Source organism: Aricia agestis, chromosome 5, assembly GCF_905147365.1.
Source record: "Aricia agestis chromosome 5, ilAriAges1.1, whole genome shotgun sequence".
NCBI classification, from domain to species: domain Eukaryota; kingdom Metazoa; phylum Arthropoda; class Insecta; order Lepidoptera; family Lycaenidae; genus Aricia; species Aricia agestis.
The window spans coordinates 18,395,053-18,416,955 of record NC_056410.1 but is presented as its reverse complement, the minus strand read 5'-3'; the positions used below and the strand labels follow the sequence as shown (position 1 = coordinate 18,416,955).

The 21,903-nt window shown below is 35.3% G+C and overlaps 2 protein-coding genes across 3 annotated transcripts in view; both read left to right on the top strand.

The window, feature by feature from the left end:
* Positions 1 to 1,330: 1,330 nt before the first annotated feature.
* The window catches only part of LOC121727449 (protein PIEZO homolog), a 25,816-nt gene continuing 5,243 nt past the window's right edge, over positions 1,331 to 21,903 (top strand). For both annotated transcript variants that reach the window (XR_006035675.1, XM_042115315.1), the window contains exon 1: positions 1,331 to 1,395. Coding sequence is in view for 1 of the 2 variants with exons in the window: in XM_042115315.1 (XP_041971249.1) it covers positions 1,387 to 1,395 (9 nt within the window). In the remaining variant the exon portion in view is untranslated. The remainder of the gene's footprint in view (positions 1,396 to 21,903) is intronic.
* The window catches only part of LOC121727452 (coiled-coil domain-containing protein 12), a 26,263-nt gene continuing 18,029 nt past the window's right edge, over positions 13,670 to 21,903 (top strand). Inside the window, exon 1 of the mRNA XM_042115322.1 lies at positions 13,670 to 13,680. The gene's annotated coding sequence lies outside the window, so the exon portion shown is untranslated. The remainder of the gene's footprint in view (positions 13,681 to 21,903) is intronic.

Below are 21,903 nucleotides of genomic sequence, written 5' to 3'. Positions count from 1 at the left end.
ATGGTGATAATAGTGCATAATAATAGCGCAATTTCATCACGTCGTTTGGTCTCGAGATTCAACGACGCAGACAAACACTCGTTGTATAGATTGTTGTGATAATAACTTCGGATGTTGACTCGTAATCAATCAAAACTATCTTCTATGGTGCCGCGTCGAAAGTTGAAAGGTTAAACTTAATTAAGAAGAACAGTCAGTCGAATTTTCAATTAAGAATCAATAAAAGTTTTAATTATATTGGTATTTTTTTAATTATTAAGCAATGGAATAGGTGTGAAATTTTTGAAGAGATTCAGTATTGGAATTTTAATACTTAGATAACATACTATGTAAATTATTTAGATATACTTTCCTATTTTTTTTAATTTCAGGTTAATTTGTACCATCAGAGTAATCAATTTAGAGTAGATGGTAGAGCCAGATTATTTGGTTGGGTTATGTCATGCCAATATTAGTTGTCATCAGCTGGACTTGTCATAGCATGACCAAATTGCGTAGGTCTTTCAATCTGCCTATAAATCAATTAAGATAAAAAAATATATTCGCATTTTATATATTATTTCATTAATGTACAGCAAAAAACATGCTTGTTTGCAGAAACCGTCAGATTTTATGTAAGACGCGTGTGATCTTTATAATAATTATGTAAGTATACGGAACCTTACACTACGTAAAGCTCAATTCGAACCTAACTATAACCCAATGGGCCCAAACTTTAATTAAAACCTGCCTATGAAGATTAATCGACCATTTAAGTCTCAGTTATTTTTGTAATTTTAACGGTTTGTCAATTCCTAATTCTTCAACACCATATTTTTTATCATACTGAGATAAAGGTATTTCTTACGTAACTTTGAAAAGTTATTTGTGTTCAATATCTAAAAATATTTTGATACTTCTAAAGGTGAAATATTCAAAATTAATATATTTTACTTGTAGTGATCGATATTAATATTAGTGATAAATGATCATAAAGAAAACAATGTTTTAGAAGAGAAAGAATGGTGGGTATTTTAATTTCTTAAGCGTAATATTGTCTTGTCTATTTAGACATAGGATAAATAACTTGCTGCTTTTGATAAGCATCAAAAAGTTGTCACAAAAAGTTAAACGCATATTTTAAAACTCAGTATTGTTTGCATCTACATACAATATACATTTTTTCCTAAAAACGTTTGAGATTACTTAGGATCGACCAATCCTCCAACAAAAAGAGGCAAGGCATGAAATTCGTCGTTAGCAAAACAATGCTCTCTGTTAGGATAAGCTCAGGATATCGCAATATGCCAGCGACTTGCCTGCACCCAGCAGCCAGCAGCTCGCGTCAGTTACCTCCGGACTAGCAACGACGTCGCCAGTGTCTAGTGACTTGTGATTGTGTCCACGATGCGAGCAGTGAGTTCATTTTTTTATTTGTGAGCCTAGTGGGTGATTAGTGAGTTTAGTAAATGGAAATATTAGGAATAAATAAAAAAGAGGTTGCATTAATTAGCTGTTATATTTTGTTATGGACGTTTTGAAGCTACTTGATAAATATTATAATGGCTATTAAGTCTTCCCAAAATAAATAATAATATTTTTGTAATTATACTTCATTATTAAAAATTACTATTATTTATTTTGACACCGCTGGTACAGTGAATTTACGGGCACGTAGAAAAAGATTTTTTTTAATATTAAGTATACAATAAATCGTATAAATAAATAGTAATTATTTACGTAACATTTAATATCAAACAAATATTTCGGTAATAAATTAGAAGTAGTAATACAATTAAATAAATCTACGAATACAATACTACGAATTTAAGTACTCATTCAGTGAAAACAGCTACGAAAATTTTTGCGCATTTTCTACACCCAACTATTTCCACATTCGCATGTTGTACCCCAATTTTCGCAATTAAAACAAACGTAATTACGTTTCTTGTTCTGTTCAGCCCTGAGGTGACATATTTTCATGAAAACCTGAAACGGACTGAATCTAAGGTGAAACAAAGCTGCATTGATGTTAAATTTAAATTGTAGAGTCGGCACTGTTCTCAAACAAAAGCTTCCAACCGAAACATATGTTTATGTATATGTTATGTCACAGTTTTCTCTCAGTTGCACTTTCCTCGTGACATAAGGTGCGTGCGAGCCGTGATGTGATCTCTTGTGGATGCGCAGCGCATCTGTAATTGTGCACTTCTCTGTTTAAAATTCTACCACAGAGCACGTATTGTTAACAATAATAATGTTAATTGCATTATAAATGTATGTAATTATAAAAGTTACAAAATTGTAAACTTTATTTTAAAAAAAGATGGAAAAAAATGAGCCTCGTGCTAGTTTCTTACGCCGGTTCTGCTCGCCGGGTTAGTTCCCGAACCGGTGGTGGGCACCATGTAGGACATTGTGAAAACATTTATTTTAAATTTATTCAGAAATAATACAATTTTGATTTTGAAATGGTTGTAAGGTAATTAGTACCTAACAACATTTTTGCTGTGATGTCTCAGCATCCATCGCGCACAAGTTAGTCTATCATGTTGGTACTTTTTGCTTTGATGAAAAGCACCTTCCCGGGCCACTAAAATTCTGTGTTACCAATGTCGGTCGGTACCATACTAACTTGAAGCGTGAAGAGATAATAGAAGGCACTCTCAAACTTAATGATATAAAATGCGAATGCCTGATAACATCTACCAGTAGTTTCACATACTAATATTCGCGGTGTCAGTTAAAAATATTATACACATTCTCTGTATATCAGCATAAAGCACCCATCACTACTGTGTACACGCTACATAACAGTATGGGAGAAAGTGCATTATGCAGAGCAAAGTTCGGATGCTGTTGAAAGAGGCTGCCATTTCACGATGATTTGGCTGCAATTTAGACTTAACAAGGAAACGTGGTATCGATATTATGTATATAAGGGTATATTCATATTAACTCACGATTCAGTAAGCCTCACTTAAAGCCTTAGCTTTAAGTGAGGCTTACTGTCCTCTTACTGTCCTGACTTTGTGGCCTGTCCACATCTCCACGTCACGACGTTTTCAACGTGGAATGGTACAGTAACGTGGCACGGTACGTTGACGTTACGTGCAAATTTACGTTAACGTAAAATGCACGTCACGATATAGCAACATTGTACGTCGCCATGCCTTGTAAAACTGCTACATTCTTCACTACTGATCTAGATGTGGACCGCACAATACGTATTCTGCTTTTGCTGTTGTTAAAAATGGAGAAAGAGAAGAAAAAAGACGTGCATTTTTACGTTACCTTGACGTAAATTTACACGTCACGTCAACGTACCGTGCCACGTAACCGCACCGTTCCATGTTGACGACGTCGTGACGTGGTGATGTGGACAGGCCCTTGGTCAGAGACGTTTGGTGATAACTTAACTTTAGTTTAATGTAGGGTTTGACAGATGTATGGAATTTTTGTTAAAATTCTCATTAATTTTAACTTTAGTGATCACTTTTTTCGGGGTGTATATTTTGTACCTGAAGTGAAACTATAACTTCGAATGGAAAGAATTTTAACTCGCGTGACACTTAAAAAAGGCATCATCGAGCTATATTTCGAGCCTTTTTTTTCTTGTTTCAAGAGCACGACATCGGTAGACAAATCTGCTAAGTTTAAAGTGGACTCCAAACTGGATAAACCACGGTTCTGATAGGAAAAACGTGCATTGTCTAATGTCTAGGAAACATGTTAGAATAGGTACGGAATCTTTGGAACAGTTCCTAGTTTCTAACTAAGTTAGTCGTGTAGTGTATCTCTGTTTGTTGTTGTAACATTAACCATAATTGTAGAGCACCTCGTTGTCTCCCTAGTCCAGTTTTAAGCTGATGATACCAGAGCTCGAGGATTCTCCTTTGAGACTACCAACAAAATTATTTTCGGAATAAGAAATTAAAGAAGAATGCGCAACCTGTCAAAAAATATTAAGACGAATTAAATAAGACCTAAGAAAACTTATAAACATCAACCCAAGTGTTAAGAGGATTCCACACCGCCCTTTTTTCCATACAAACGTTGTCCCCTGTTTCCTTCCTGGATAATGCTAGTAGAGTTATATTTTTTTTTCCTGAATATCTACGGCCACTAATACAATGTCCCTATGTTTTCTTTTTTTTCATAATTTAATTATTAAATAAGATATGAACGTTCAAAAACCCAAAAAAAATGCCAGATTTTCCACTGTGTTCAAACGTCCAGAAAACAGATTTGGCTAGATTATACAAAAAAAGCAAAACATTGGAACACAGCTCAAGCCTTTTTTTAATCTTTAATGAAAAAAGTACTTAAATCGGTTAAGTTTTGGAGAAGGAATCAGGGGACAACGAATCGTTGATTTTCTGGATTTTCTGCAGTTGTCTCTATCGCGTTCTGCGGTATAGGCTTGAGGTAAGAGAGACAGCTATAGATATTACACGTACTTTTTTTTCATTTCTCTAGCCGCTGTTGTATCCTCTTAAGTAAACAGGGTGAAACAAAACTAAGTGATTATACTTTAGTGTGTTTACATGTTCCATGTAGAGAGTTCACTGTGAAAGTAGCAGCGCTTAAAGATCATTTTTTTCACTTTTGTATGGGAAAACTCGTGACGCTGGGGCGCTTGCCCAAACAAAAGTGAAAAAAAGGTCTTTCAGCGCTGCTACTTTCACAGTTAACTCTCTACAAGGAACATGAACACACCCTAAAGTATTATCACTTAGTTTTGTTACACCCGATGATGATGATGAACACCTAATTGATATTAACACCAACAATACGACAGTTAATACAACAATGTCAGCATAAAGTGCTACCGAGTATCGCAGATTTAACAGATATGGACTTGATTGTTGCTTTTCATTGTGTTCGTTCCTGTTTTCACTTCGGTGTAATTGTACTATGGTCTGTGGCTCGTTATGCTTACGATCATTTATTAAAACCTACTATTTCGATGTCAGATAACTAAAGTTCCAATAGTAGTAGGATGAATTAATGAATAACAATAATTGCAACAAAAATTATTATGTTTGTGTATATCTTATGGTGTCCTTAGCTTGAACCATCGAAGAAATTCATAGGCAGATGATGGGCCTAGGTCATTTGGTTGGGTTATGTCAATGCAATATAAGTCGTGATCTGTCGGCTGAGTTTGACATAACGCCACCAACTTACGTAGGTCCGCCAACTATGAATCAACTACTCTGATAGTACAATTGAAGTTGGTAATGGACAATCATCGACTTTACACTTCTCTAGCTTAGGCGCTTGGACTCAGGCGCGGTCCGAAGGGGGGGGTCACAGGGGATATGACTCCCCCCCCCCCCAAAATCTAAGGTCAAATTGAAAAATCTCAAAATCTTGCCAAATGATAAAAGGCTAGCTATCCCCTAACCACCACTGCGTCCGACCTTAGACAGCTGTCAACCCAGAACCGTCCGAGGGCGCAGATAAAAAAATATATATATTAGTGTAGTGGGTGAACCCCCCCCCCCCCCCAAATTTCAGGCTGCGACCGCGCCTGCTTGGACTCTGTAGTGCACTAAAGAAACAACTCCTACAATTTCAACCAATAAAAATATTTACACAGATGTCATGATCAAAGACACACTTAAGAGGGCGACTAACCCCAAAAATCAAACATCTTCCTTCTCTCTTCACACTCACGCCCGTCTTTCATATGCCAGGTGAAAAAGAACGACGCGGATTCATCGCCAAATTAGTTTTTTCTCAATAACTCGATAAATATGCAACATTTTAAAAATCCGCTAGGTCGAGCTCTCAATGATAGAATTTTATACAATGTGTTAAAATATTAACTTAGTTCAATGCACGGTTACGACAATAAATGAAAAATTAGTGAAAATTAGATGCATCGTTGTGATTTTTTTCTATCGAGAAAATTTTAAGATATCGTGTTTTTGCTCAGATCGAATTCTCGGAAATATAATGTAGTATCTAATTTTAGAAAATGAAACAATTCGGGACTTATTTTCAAGTATAAAAATGAATTATAAAATCGACATTTTAGGGTTACTCGCCCCCTTAAAGGACCGTTTACATACATATACTTTAAACATGTATGTTAGCTTTAAGGTATTTGTAATATGGGTCTATGACGATCGAAATAAAGATGATTTGATTTGATTTTGCTTTTACAAAATGATGACCCTCTTTCTGGCGCAGCCAGTTTATAATCTTAAAAATTCAAGGCAATTTTACTGGAACAAAATTTTACCGATTGAGAGTTTGAATTTGTCAGCTTCCCTCCCTTGCTTGCTTATATGAATATTTAATAATATTCATTGCATTTCAAAATATTACTTTCTAAGCTTACAACAAAAATTTGGTATGCCATATATTTTAAACACTTTTAATTTAGATCTCGATTATTATAATATTACATTGTAATTTAAATTAAAGCTATTCTCATAAGGCTATTAATTAGTAAACAATGTGATTTGCACATGGTCGTATATTTAAATAACATTTGCGTATTTAAAATAAATTAGCGTAAAAATTACATTAATATGTTTTTAATCCTTACCAAAGAAATTACTGATTAGAAACTATAATATCACTTATAAGCTCCATAAATTATGTACGAGTATGTAATCGGGATTCCTATTGACATTATTGTATTATTATAGTAAACTATGTATTTGATCTCTAACGCATTCTATATTATAAGTGAAATATTTTTTTTTTATTCTGGATATTCAGAAAAGTAATCTCTTGAATCTCATAGTGTTACACGGGTGTTGGCTAAGGGCCCTAGAAAAATATTGAGAAAGTCAAAAGCAATACCTTCCTTGCTTTGCTCACTTGTAACTTACAAGTATTTGAAATGTTTGTAACATTCTAGTAATGAAATGTAAACATTACGTAGTGATGTTCCATTCTCACGACCTACTGTCGATAGATGAGAATACTCACAAAAACGTTAATCTCTGTTCTTAATGGCACAAAATATAACCGGGTTATTGTTATAATTATCGAATCTTATTTGCTTGATTTATGGCAGATTATGTGCCTTTTTATTATTTCCTAGTTATTCGGTTTTTAACAAAACGACCTTAGTCAAAGAGTTTGTTTCACGCAGGTTTTTTAACAAAGAAATGTTTCAAAAAGTTTTAACTTTAAAAACTCTTTACTGATAAAAAGGAAACACATCGAAATACGCAATCAATCTTCATGATACAAATAAATATATTTATATATTTCAAATCGGAGACAATTTATTCGAAGAATTTGCATATAATGGCTGGCTGCGACCGCAATCATAGTGAAATTATAGGCAAATGAACCATCTCACATTCATGTATGCGATGAAATGCAAATATAATCACTTGTGATTACAAGTCATTTACACACTAGAGTGGTGACATATCGGATGCATATTATGCATCGATAGTTAATTTTTCATCCAAAACAAGTTTATGTGTTTTGAATAACCTAAGCAATATAATACCTAACTAGTAAACTTTTAAACTTTAACGAGAACACTATTGATGGTAATTGATTAAATAAATATTGGGGTAGTTTTGTTTGTAATATTTTAAACTATATAACTAATAGGTTTGTTTTAGATACTATAAGGATTTTTGTAACTATAAATATAAAAAGAGTGTGAAAGACGTATATATATATCCTACATAAACATAAATTTCAATAAAGCACAAATCATATTATGCAGAATATTAAAATACATAATATTATTATATTTCTGTGGGAGCGTTCGTGGCCTAATGGTTCGCACTCGTAGAGATCAATGAGACATTTTCTGATCTCAAGTACACAATTTTTTTTTCATGAAATAAGGGGGCAAACGAGCAAACGGGTCACCTGATGGGAAGCAACTTCCGTCGCCCATGGACACTCGCAGCATCAGAAGAGCTGCAGGTGCATTGCCGGCCTTTTAAGAGGGAATAGGGTAATAGGGGAGGGTAGGGATGGGAAGGGAAGGGAATAGGGGAGGGTAGGGAAGGGAATAGGGTAGGGGATTGGGCCTCCGGTAAACTCACTCACACGGCGAAACACAGCGCAAGCGCTGTTTCGCGCCGGTTTTCTGTGAGAACGTGGTATTTCTCCGGTCGAGCCAGCCCATTCGAGCCGAAGCATGGCTCTCCCACGTTTAAATAAATTTAAATACGGACACTCATGATACGGTGAAGGAAAACATCCTGAAGAAGCCCGCACATAGTTGGTCCCAGACGAATCGACTATAGTTCTTTCCTCTGGACTAGGCTGACTATGTTGCGAGAATGCCGTTTAAAAATCTTCTCCCAGGCACTACAGTATTTGAGGAGTGATTACTTCGCTCTGAAAATACATCATAAATCATCCACAACGGATGTAAAGGCCTAGTTTTTTTTATATTTCTGTAAATCGATATTCATTCGACACATTGCCACAACACTATACTTAGTATTCATCTGGTAGGTTTCAAAGTTAGGTTCTGCCTGTAACAAACAGGCTTCTGCATAATTTTTCCACTTAATTAACCTACCTAATAAAATAATTACGAGTGTTGTGTAATTTTTAATCCTTCTGTTATGAAACTATTAAAGTAAAAACAAGACGATCTGACGATCTATGTATTATGTAACCATCATTAACCTCTTGAGACCTCGATTCTCTATAAAATAAGGATTTCTAGAATTTTATTGATGTAAACCACATATAAGAAACATACAAGCTATGCTTGCTTAACAGTTCGTCTTGTATACTCAGTTTAAATTCATTCTAATTTAAATGTAAAAAAAATCCGACTAAATCCGGCTTACTTATTTTTTATTGCGCGGCTCGACCGGAGAAATACCACGTTCTCACAGAAAACCGGCGTGAAACAGCGCTTGCGCTGTGTTTCGCCGAGTGAGTGAGTTTACCGGAGGCCCAATTCCCTTCCCTATACTCCCCTATTCCCTTCCTTTCCCATCCCTACCCTCCCCTATTACCCTATTCCCTCTTAAAAGGCCGGCAACGCACCTGCAGCTCTTCTGATGCTGCGAGTGTCCATGGGCGACGGAAGTTGCTTTCCATCAGGTGACCCGTTTGCTCGTTTGCCCCCTTCTTTCATAAAAAAAATAATAATAAGACCTCACATTTAAATTGGTAGAATTACCTATACTATACTTTATTTAGATTATATAAACCGAGTATGTTAAATCTAGGTAAGTGCGGTCTAAATACTCATTAAGTTCATGTTTAAATTATTATTATGGTTAAACGTGACTACGTATCAAACGGATGGACGGACAGACAGGTCTTTCGTTTCATAATATCAGCAAATCACGATTATACATAATAGGAAGTTTCTTCTCCTCGACAATTTTGGAATACTTACTTATCGTACAAGTATAAACTTGTACGATAAAATATTACGTTTATTTCGTCTTTGATCGCTGCCCTGTTATATGGCAATTTTCCTAGCCATTTTATTTAATACATAGGCTGGTAAAATCATTTTCCTTCCTGAAAGTCGTTGAAGTCGGATAAAAAGTGTAGCTTTGACTGTCGGTAGGTAGTTTAATATTTGAACCATTATGTAGCTAAGTAGTCAAAGGTGACCTTTTTGGCGTGGCGTGGGTTTAGGGTCGGGGATGTGCCTCAGTAAAAGAGGCACCCTGGGGGTATGTGTGATTGACCGTCAGTCAACCCATGACTAAAACCACCTCTTTTTTTTTGCAAGTTGGTATTATGCTTTAAAATTTACATTGTAGAGAACTTCAAAGTAGTAACACCTAATTCCAAATGTCTATTTAACTACAATACCAGAGTAAACAGAATGATAGAGTATGCCGACTTAGAACTGATGTTGAAATTTTTAAATTTGACGTATTATGACGAAAATCGTCTAGGGTTATTAAATTGTTACCTACGAATTTAAAACTATGACATATTCGCTGGACGTGTTCCTCTTTGGTCGTATTGTTGTTTGTGTTTTGGCACATGCGATTAAAATTGTCAGAATCCAATTTTGAAATCTTTATTTTAAATATTTAAAAATAAATTATATCAGCCAGCGCGAGGCACATTCCGTTCATAATCCTAGTGAAACCCGACGAATTTGACAGATATTGAAACCTGTCCGTTTCTTTGCAGTCGAACTACTGGTAGTTATGTCTATTGTGACAATACTGTTTCATCACCGTGCGAACAAGAAGAGAAAAGTTGATTCGTTACACTTGAAGATAATTCGTCTCATAATAGACCTAGTTAGATTTTGTCACGCTGTTCCTAATTCGAATGCGTTATTGTCTATGCCACAGATAATGCCATAGACTATTGTCTATGATCATGTGTGCTGATGAACAGATTAAACACGTTAGCAAGTAGAGCAGATAAAATCGTCGCTCAGATACGCAAAACAGTATGGCTTTGTACATTTTCGCAATACTACGATATATATTATGTTTCCCGGTTTCAGTAAAGGTAGAGAGTTTTTAACCAAAGAATTTTTAACTTCCAGGTAAGGAAGATTATGTTTATAGAACCCAGTATGTATGAGAACTCTTTATTCTCATACACCAATAGGAAGGATGATTGACGATGTGAGTAATTCGGTGTAGGAATTTCTTAAATGACAGTCCGAGGCTTTGATAAAAAAACTTCTCAATTCAAGTATTAAGTACTAATGCACACTCTTCTGGTTTATTCCAATATAGTATTCTAGAAGACATTCCGTTTTTGGAATAAGATGTTCCTTTGTTCAAAACATATTTTTGGTTTTAAGCTGGTTTGTTCACTTCATTTGTGTACATAAATTGTAAAATAAAATAAATAAAAAATAGTGATCATTTTTCCAATCCAATGATCCTTTCCAGCACTGGATCGGACCACTGGATTGCAATAGTGTAAACCCGCTATCACTCCATGAAACGTAGACACGTCGTGTTGTAGAACTTGTAGAGTACCTTAAAAAATGTTGTAATTTTTCATAGCAATTTGTAACTTGCAGGTACGCACTTAGCTATTATTATTGCATTTAACATGTATTATTAAGTCATTTATAAAGTGTGTAACCACTCACGTCTTATGTCGTTAGCCCAATTAGATAAAATCACTGAGATGATCGCAGATCTGCAGTTTCCTACCTAATGAGAATGGATTAGGTAATAGCTTTTCTTTGGTTGGCTCCTTTTGTATCACATTCTTAACACAGCCCACATTTTGCAGCAACAACGGGTTTCGATTATTTTTAGCCGCACTAAACAAAAAGAAAACTAATTAATATAATAATACATGGTCTAAAAGGCAAATCAAGGCAAATCATCGTCACAAAACTTCATAATATTAATTAATCTTCATCTAAAACAACAAAATTTACTTCATATTACGAGTATGAAGTAAATTTTGTTGTTAAAAAATAACGAGACTGGCTTAATATTTAATACAAATTTTATTTTATATATTTAATATTATTATGAAGTTCATAATAATATATAAAATAAAATTTGTATTAAATATTAAGCCAGTCTCGTTATTTTAATTATCATAGGTGTGAGAAACGAGGGTTAATAACAATTTAACACGGATTTAACCATTTTTAAAATTATTTTGTATATATTGTGTTGTGTATATGTCGCAGCCGACTGGTTTAAATAGCCTTTCAATCAAACAGCTAGCTTTTATATTGAATTTTTTAGTCGCTCAAAACGTTCAACACTACAGCTGATTCAAAAGCCGCCGTCTAATTGAAGTAGTTCAGCGCGCACCGCTGCGGCGCTAGGTGCGTTTTATTTACAATATGGCGTCAACTAGCAGGTGTTTGTTGGTATTTGTGGTTGTTTTTCGGAAAAAAAGTAGTTAGTAAAAGTTACAAGTGTTATTAAAGAGACAAATATTATGGAGGCACATACGAGTGAATTAAAATTTCAACAAATATTCAAGGAGAAATTATGGGATTATGAAATGGATGGACGCAGCCGCCTCTGAAAGGGGGGTTCGGGGGGCACCGTCAAATCAAAAACAAACACAATCCAGAAAGTACAAAAGTTGGTTAGGTTAGGTTAGAACTTAGACCACAACACAGAGGGAGCCGAGCGAGCGCAGCGAGCGTGCTCAGGCAGCAGCCAGCGACCGCCGTCAAATAAAAGGGGGGCTCGGGGAGCGCAGCCCCCCGCCAAAACAAAAACAAACCAGTTGGCTCAACGTCGTCTAGCTGTAGTGTTGAACGTTGTACTCAACAAGTCGGCTAAACGACGTATAGCCGTGTGATTGAATGGCGTTGTTCAGTCAAAGGGCTAGCTGTTTGATTGACCGGCTATTTAAACCAGTCGGCTGCGACATATATATTGTGTCTACATAGTTGTGTTATTTATGTTAAAATTTTGTTAGGCCCATAAATATAAGGTATTACCAATGAAGATATAATTTATATCTTGTCAGTTTCGACTACACAATTTCTATTTCAATATGCTATAGTTTCTAAGTGTAGCTTTAACTTGATAATCTCTTATTCTGTCTGTTGTGATTACAAAATATTTTAACACGATATAGTATGCATTTCATAACATTTTAAAATCTTTGACAAATTACTAGAATTCTTGACAAATGAGAACAGTGACACCTTGAACTACCTTTAGAATACTTTAGATGCACATGCATAAATAAATATTATGATGAATTTTATGAAATTCTCATTGTAAATAAATATTAATAATATTAAAATATCTAGCACGATAGCGCAAACTTCTTTTAATTTCAGATTTCTGATAATCATATACTGTATATTATGTATGTGTCATATTATATCATATTTAAGACTAAAGTCTTTACAATAGGGATGATGACAAGGTCAAAGATTAGCAAATTTTGTTAATAAAATAAAGAAATCACGGTAAAAAATAAGTGTTCCCAAAATTTCAGCTTGATAGCATTTGTATTTTTTTTTTGTTATGCGCCTTCAAAGTTGGATATTCAAGTTTTTTTTCAATTAAATTTCTTAATATTTGTATACAACTCGATCAAAGTTGTCTCCCGATGCGTACAAACTACGAAAGACTGACGTCATACTTTCGTAGCACTTTGTACGGAGCGTTTCGGGCAGGTCTTTTTAATGAGATATTTGAATTGTCATATCTTGGTGAATTTTTAAGCTATCAGAGTCATTCTTTCACGATGTTTCTATTTTTTAAGTGTCTTTCAATTACCGATAAGAAAAAAATGGTCATCATGCCTATTAAAGAGGGTTATAATAATGTCCAAGTGCACCTTAATCGTGGCAATGCCGAGCCCATAGCCAATACGTCTCTTTATAGAATCGCCGATCAAAAAGTATGGAACTGAGTACTGAGTACTGACCTACCTAAGCGTTCGATAAAATGATGTCGACATTCGACCCATGCTATGTATGTCCTTTACTTAATATTATAAATCCGAAAGTGTATCTGTCTGTTTGTCCATCTGTATCTCTGTCCTCTTCACAAAGGACATAGGATTCTTTTTTCCCCAAAAAAAAAATACGGAACCGCGCGCGCGCGGGAACGTATGCGATAAACGAATATTGGCACAACGGAGTTTTTGCTCTTTATCTGTAATCACTAGTGTATATTTGGCTTAATATTACGTGCTTGAAATATCAAACGTTATACTAATGATGATTACGAGCTAAGTTTAGGTGAGAAACGATTTAACAACGGAACCGTAAAATAGAGGCTTAATGATTGAAATAAACACATTTTCATATTCTATGTTAGGTTTTACAACATTTTAATTATTGTTTATCTACCTCATACGGTGTTTTAAGCTTATAAGTTATTATATTAAAGTCTTTTTATCGATAATTGTAACCAACTTCTTTGAAATATTATGAAAGCCTTGTTCTCATTTAGTTTTAAACTTAGACCGAATAATTATTATAATGAAAGTGTATGACCATCATGCCCGTTTTTGAATTATTTTGTGAGTCAATCTATCCTACCGCCAAACGTCCAAACGTCCATACGGCAACGAAAAATAATGTGTGTGCGTAAATGCTTGTAAATAAACTATTAAATGACTTCAGTTTTAACAAAGACAGTGCGCTATCATAATATTTTGGCCACTTTACATTATTCCAATCGCTGGATTACTACTGGAATAACTGGATTTTTTTTATTCATCTTCACACCGTCCACGGTGGGGATTGGGCTTCCGGTAAACTCACTCACTCGGCGAAACACAGCGCCAGCGCTATTTCACGCCGGTTTTCTGTGAGAACGTGGTATTTCTCGGTCGAGCCGGCCCATTCGTGCCGAAGCATGGCTTTCCAATTGGAAGTTTACACGTGGGAAAGAATACCCATCCCCTTACCCTATTCCCTTCCCTATCCTCCCCTCCCCTATTCCCTTCCCTACCCTCCCCTATTCCCTTCCCTTCCCTACTCTATTACCCTATTCCCTCTTAAAAGGCCGGCAACGCACCTGCAGCTCTTCTGATGTTGCGAGTGTCCATGGGCAACGGAAGTTGCTTTCCATCAGATGACCTGTTTGTTCGTTTGCACCCTTATTTCACTTATTTCATTTTAAAAAAAACACCACGTCAGTCTGGCCCTGTGCTAAGTACCTGAAGGACTTGTGTTACGGGTACCAGACAACGGAAATATATGTAATACTTTAATATTATACATATAATATTTAAGATTTTTATTATATCACACATATATTTAATACACATCCAAGACCCAGGAACATTGAAAACTTTTTGTTCCGTTGGCGGGATTTGAACCCGCGACCCCCGGCTTGCGCTACCAACGCGCCACCAACTGAGCCACAGAGGTCGGCCGTGGTCGCTACTGGTCATACTAATTGTTTTTATAATGTTTTTTAATATATTATTATATCGTATCGAAACCGAGAAAAATAATTTTATAAATTGGTAGCAGATTATCTACCGTATTCAAAACTAAAGCTCATTCTCTAACTCAAAATGAACAATGCAATGGAATGAAATGCATTTTCCGTGGGAAGTTTTGTCAAAAACAAGCTTTCACCGTCCCACGTTCATTACAGTTTAGGTAACCATCACTAATTAATTAAATAACGCATCATCAAGTCATAATCAAATGTTCGTAAAGAAGATTTCAATAATTCATAGTTAAAAGTGTCCATGGCGTGATGGACCACAATTAATTAAAATTTATAATATTATTTCAATTATCCTTGGTGCGAAAAATCTAAATAATAAAATAACAAAAAAAGGATATGGACGAACAGTCCATAGACGGCCCCAATTTTATAATAAAAAAAAAAATATACATAGTTACTAAAAAGTGTGTTAGAAACGGGCAAAATATCTACGACTTTTACGTGTAACAAAACTGAGTGATAATACTTTAGGGTGTGTATGTGTTCCTTATATAGAGTCAATTGTGAAAGTAGCAGCGCTGAAAGACCAACATTTTTTTGCGATTTGTATGGGTAAGCCCATCATGAATTTTTCCATGCAAAGGTAAAAAAAGCTTACTTTTTCAGAGCTGCTACTTTCACAGCGAACTCTATAGGGGACTCATGCATACCCTGAAGTATTATTACTTAGTTTTGTTACACCTGCATAATTATGTGCTCGAAACGCCTGAATATTTACAGTCTTAAAAACAACTGAATATCTATATATATAAAAATGGATTTTCAATTGTGTTAGTCGCGCTAAAACTCGAAAACGGCTGAACGGATTGGGCTGATTTTAGTCTGAAAATATTCATTGAAGTCCAGGGAAGGTTTTAAAGTGACACGAAGTTCACCGGGACAGCTAGTTTTTTTATAAAACTGCGCGGTAGTAGACGAATGGGCTTTTCAATGTTCAGTAATCTCAAAGGATGCTGTAAGAACTAGAATAGAATATTAAGTAATATTGATTTACTTAGTTGTTTGTCGTCGCTTCGATGAGCCTTTGTGAATTTAAACCGTCGTCTTTAACATTACATTCTTATTCTTTTTAAACGTAAAAAACGTTTTAGCGGCGTGTCACATTTTTTGGGATAAAAATGTTAAACTTACGTCGGAACATGTGACTTGATTGAAACCTGCACCTGCTGTTTTGTTTTCACTTCTGCCGGGACGCCTGGAGTGCAAATAAGTTTTTGAGGGATATCGCTTAACCCCAATTTAATAGGACGGTTGTGATTGCAAAACTAAAATTTTTATTCTAATTTCAAACTGTAGAGATTCATAACTAGTCACCAACCCTGTAATAGATGGTGGTCTGCATAAATCTTCATAAATTACAACAAATTACTCATCTTTGGTACGATTTCATTCACGATTATGCACATTTTGAAATGAATTAATTAATCGAAAGCAATTATTTGTTAAATAACATCCGCTGGTCCTATACATGACGTCAATGATTCCGTTTAAACGGCCATCTTCTTTTCAGCCTCAAAAGTTATGCAAGGTTTTTGCACAACCTGTTAAAAATTAGGCACCATAACTGTAAATCGTCGCTATAGACCTTTCTGAGTGCTAAGTATTATTTATCTTTTCAAAATGGCTACTTGGTGAGTTGCCCATAAGTTCGTAGACAAAATTCATCTAGCCAGTTTTGATAGTAAAGTTCGATGTGACTTCTGGGATTTAGCATCGAAACTGGCTAATGCATTTTGACTAGGGGGTAGCACTTGGATAGCATGGATGCGAAGAACTAGCCTCTTCTCCTCTGACGGATAAGTGAAGATGTAATTCGACAGAGAGAAATAATACTATCATAGACTAAATATCCAGAAGATGTAGGCCATGTCTATTGTCTAGTGTCTACACAAAGACAAACAATTCGATGGAGCAGAGACTTCGAATACCGAAAATAGCGTAGGACGTCGATGTAGCGACGATTTAAAGAAAATGAGGGCTGCCCATGATCGGGATGGTTAGCGATTGTAAGTTTAGCAGAGGAGGGTGATAGACTGATAAGGATGGCGATGCCTGTCAAAATGTGTCATTTTTTGGCCACATGGAAAATGGTACTTAGTACTTATATGACACAACGAAAGTATCACCGCCTTATATAATGCCCCTTTACTAACACTATACAAGGCGCCGTAACTTCTGATTTTAGCCACGCGCCCAAAAGCATTGTAAAGTTATTAAGATATACGAGTATAAATATTATATATTATAATAATTATTCACTTCCTGTTAATGTGGTAGGATCTTATTAAGTAAACTGTCCTCCTTTACCTTTCATATTTTATTCAAACAAAGCTACGGCATATACACACGTAGCAGTTTTAGTTATTACAGTTATCACTAGTTATTATAATGCAAGGCAGCCGGATCGTATAATCCGCTGTTTTACATTCCGGCTAGAGGTTTTCAAAAACAGCGGTATTGAAAAACGGCCGTACCTAATCTAAAGTAAACTTTTATTATTATTTCAAATCCAATAGTTGATTAGGTTCAATTGAAAACCTACGAAAGCTTGGTTAATGATGAGTTCGGAATAAAAGCTTGACCCTAGAAAGCGAAAGCTCAAGTACAAATCGTGACTCTTACCTTCGTGGGACCTAGGTTAGAATCTGGATACTGGTCATTGTACTAAATATACTACGTATTAAGGTCTATGACTAGATATTCGTTCGCGCAAAAAATGTTATTCGCACAGGAACAGTAGTTTCCACATGTTCTGAAGTGTTGACAGACAAATTCACTTTCGCAATTTGAAATATTAGTATGTTTAATAAATATGTTTTTCTGTGAAACTGAATAAACAAATTATGTTTAAATTATATTTATGGTAATCCATTACCTAATAGTGGCTATTAATTTAGTTATCATAAAATATATTATAAGCAATAAAGTGTTAAATAATATATTAAAATTAATTTGTATGTGAATACAAATGCATCTCAATTCGCAAATATGGTGTTTATTAGGACAAGGTTAATTTTTTTGCAATGCTGCAACATACATAATTTTAACACAATAAACAAACATAATAATATTCACATTATGAAAATTTTATAATTATAATAACTAATACTTTTGCCATCTTAATACTAGCTATTAAGATAGTATACTGATTTTATAGTTTAGAATAGAATAGATTTGAAAAAGAGCAGCAATAACAACGCAACGCACCTGCAGCTCTTCTGATGTTACGAGTGTCCATGGGCGACGGTAGTAGCTTACCATCAGGTGACCCGTTTGCTCGTTTGCCCCCTTATTTAATAAAAAAAAAACAACAAATAAATTATCTCCAAAATGTTTTTTTTTTTATGTGTGCTATGCCAAAAGCTGGCGACATACAAAAAATATTCCTTGTCCTCTTGATAAATAAATAAAACCTCTGTTTCTCTAATTGTTATTTTATAACGGAAGAGATAGACAAATGCCGTAGCTTATTCTGTAAGTTGTAACGTTACTTAATATTTGCCTGGGGATTTAAAAACAACAATGTAATTATTGTAGCACAGTATCAGATTAAGCCCGAGGCTGTCTGTGTTTGGTAATAGTCAAAAGATACAGAATAAAAAACTCTAAAGGCAGAGATTCTATGGTGCATTACCAAAAAGAGCGTGAAAAGTTGCGTGCACGATTTTTTTAAACTGTGTCTTTGAAAATCATTTCAAATAATTTTATGGCATTGTAATAGAGAATTCTACTCTCACTCTGGTTTTTATTATGCTTCAGACCACTTTTCTTAATGTACTAGACAAAATATAAATATATTATAAGCATACCTATACTTAGACACTACATTCGACACGTTAATATTATGTTACTTAATTAGCTAGTACATTTTCCTCCTTACTAATAAACGCTGTATAAGCTTTGAATAGTTATACAGTGTTTTGTCTTCTTCAATCCAATTAAAATGTCACTTGTGTGACAGGAACAAAACACTGTATAACTATTCAAAGCTTATACAACGTTTATTAGTAAGGGATTTTATCTTAGTTTAAAGCAACTCATCATTCATGACATTTAAATCTTCCAATAAGTAATAACAATACGTTCAAAATCGATTTATTTCAATTACAGTATCAGTTTGGAATCCCATTATATTATTACTTTGAAGTATGATGCATGGTTATAATGACATGATTGCACGGAACATCTCTCCGAGTTAGAGCCTAGTCCACACGGCGCGTTGCGTCAGCGTTGCGTCAGCGTTGTGTCGACGCAACGCTGCCGTTGCGTTGTTTTGCATACAAATAACTAATAAGTAATAACCAAGATGTTAACGTTAAGGGTCAATTCAGACCGCAACGTGACGAGGCGAGGTAAGGCGCGGCGCGGCATAAATTTGTATGGATTTGACAGATTTCAATTGCGTGAGACGTCTTGCGAATCTTGTCCATATAAATCGCGTTGCGGTCTGAATGAACCCAGACTGCTTCGTAATAACGCTGCGATGACGCAGCGCCCGTGTGGCCGGCTATGCGTCAAACGGCAGCGCTGCGTCGAGGCAACGCTGACGCAATGCCCGTGGTCGCTCGGGGCGCATTCCAGAACATTATGTAGAAACTGAACGTGTCAATGATTTTACTTGTTATACCTTATGCCAGTCGCGATTAGAGGTGATCGCACATTTATCAGCACACACGCGCCGAACGCGCCGCATTTTAGAATTCCTTGTATGAAATTACTAGCTTTTGAGCGCGGCTTCGCTCGCGTTAAGAAGTATTATTATATACAATCTTTCATCCCCTAATTTAAAACCTTAGGGGTGGAATTTATCAAAATCCTTTCTTAGCGGATGCCTACGTCACAACATAATATTATACCTGCATGCCAAATTTCATCAAAACTGACTGACAAGTGACTAGACGCCTTTGAGCCAGTGGAAGGGCTGTGCGTTGATAGATCTGCATTATGTTAGTCGACTAACTTCGTTATACCTCTTTAAAGTATATTTTATTAGATATGAAACCCGGCGCATTCGTGTACTAAGCGGTGCGTACGGTGCACTGCTGACAATGGGCAAGCCTGACATTCAGGAGAGGTCAGGAATTTTGGGTAGGAAGGGTCATAAAATATATGATACCTACCTACTTAAAGCCTCTACTTTTCTCAATGTCTTGTTGTAGGTCCGCTGGCAGAGATCTCTTCTAGAGATAAGCACACCTATGTATTGTATTAATGTATGGTATATTTTAAGCTAGTTTTAGAAAATTGTACATAAAGAATAAATAAAACCAGTGTCGAAATGAAATATAGGGATTACCTAGATTTTGGGCCATGTCTCTAGTGTTAATGTTAATGTAATATTATGTAACTCATTGTAACTTGTAAGCTTGGGATCTCTTTTATGGACTAAATGACGAATAGCTCCGGCAATTACATATATTTTGCTCAGTATAAAGTAAGCAGCAGCAGTAACTCTTAGCCCATCTACGTTTATTGTGTGCCTGAAATGTCAGAATGGTTCCTAACTGGGTCATTTATTTCACCATAGTTTTTGCCTCGACATGGCAAGTCTAATATGTTAAATAATTACGCATATTATGTAACCAAAGTTAGATTGTTTAATACCTAATAGAATTGGCAAATTAATTTTTAATTATCATTCAATATATTTTGCAAAGACAGGGTCACGGCACTAATCATGCTCCATTCTGCTCATTGAATCCCAAACGTCTATCAAATTATTAGGTACGATTGGTTTAGCACTAGAAAATCCATCGTAGTATTATGTAACTGTATTGTATGAGGTTGTATGACTTGTATGACATTACGAGGACATAATTTGTACGTATTGTTGAAGTTGCATTTAAGTAACATTTAACAAATTTTTGCCCACGATCTGTCGGAATGGACAGCGTAATCTAGGTACAGTATTTTACATTTTGTGCATACCTTACTTACTTACTTAATTTTTAGCAATACCTTGCAGGATTTACAAAAAATTTGGTCTGTGTGGCCGTAGCATAATATGACTGTTTGTTTTAGTCCTAAGGCTTGAAAATTGGACCACTATTTAACCGACTTCCACTTCCTTCTTTTTTTCAATCAAGTGTTCGATTTTCAGTTCTTTATTCTATAAACGGAGAGACTTCATTTTGGTAATTTCCCAAAAAGGGGTCAAGATACCTGGAGTCATCATAAATCAAAAGGGTCACAAACTCACTACCAAAGGACAGCTATGAAGTTCCAGTACTTTAGGCTTTCGGTACCCATTGCAAACTAGATTTCACTCTGCTTTGGTCATGTAGGTCTTTTAGGTAGTACGCCTGACCGCATATAGTAAAGGTCAATTTTAACTGGTAGTAGCGCCTTACGTAACGAGAACTTTAACGATTGAAACACAATAAATCGTATCAAAATAATAGACGTCGAAAACTACAGCAATTTGTTAGATTGATTTTGAATATAATCTTCGCCTAATAAAAGATATCTCCGAACATAAAATCTTTTAGTTTTGATTTGCGTTAGTATCGATCAACTGCGTGCGGAAGTTATGTAATTTTAGAAACGTGGAATCCAATCAACTTGTGAACGAACGATTTTTTCATTAAGCACCTGATTCTATGTACAAACTAGATGTTTCCCGCTAATCTATTCTTTAAAAAACTTACGGTAACCAAGCATAATATACCCCGCAATTAAAGCCGAAAATTCTTCGTGGTTTGTGATTTAATAAGAGTTTAAAATTTAAGTTTCATGGTAACCGTAAAAAAAATCACCGAATATAGTACTTTCCCCTGGTCCTGGTTTACTCTACAATCTACATTTGTGCCAAAGTTAAAAATCAGTACAGTAGTTTCGGAACCTGTTCGATGCAAAAAATCTTTTACAGTTTACTCTTAAAGATATGTTATCTTATAGGTATTAACATCCATACTAATAATATAAATGCGAAAGTGTGTCTGTTTTTCTGTCTGTCTGTTATCTACTAATACCTTTTCACGCCTGAACCGCTGAACCGATTTTGTTGAAATTTATTATGGCGATACTTAAAGGTTGGGTTGCACCAACTAACTGTATCTAT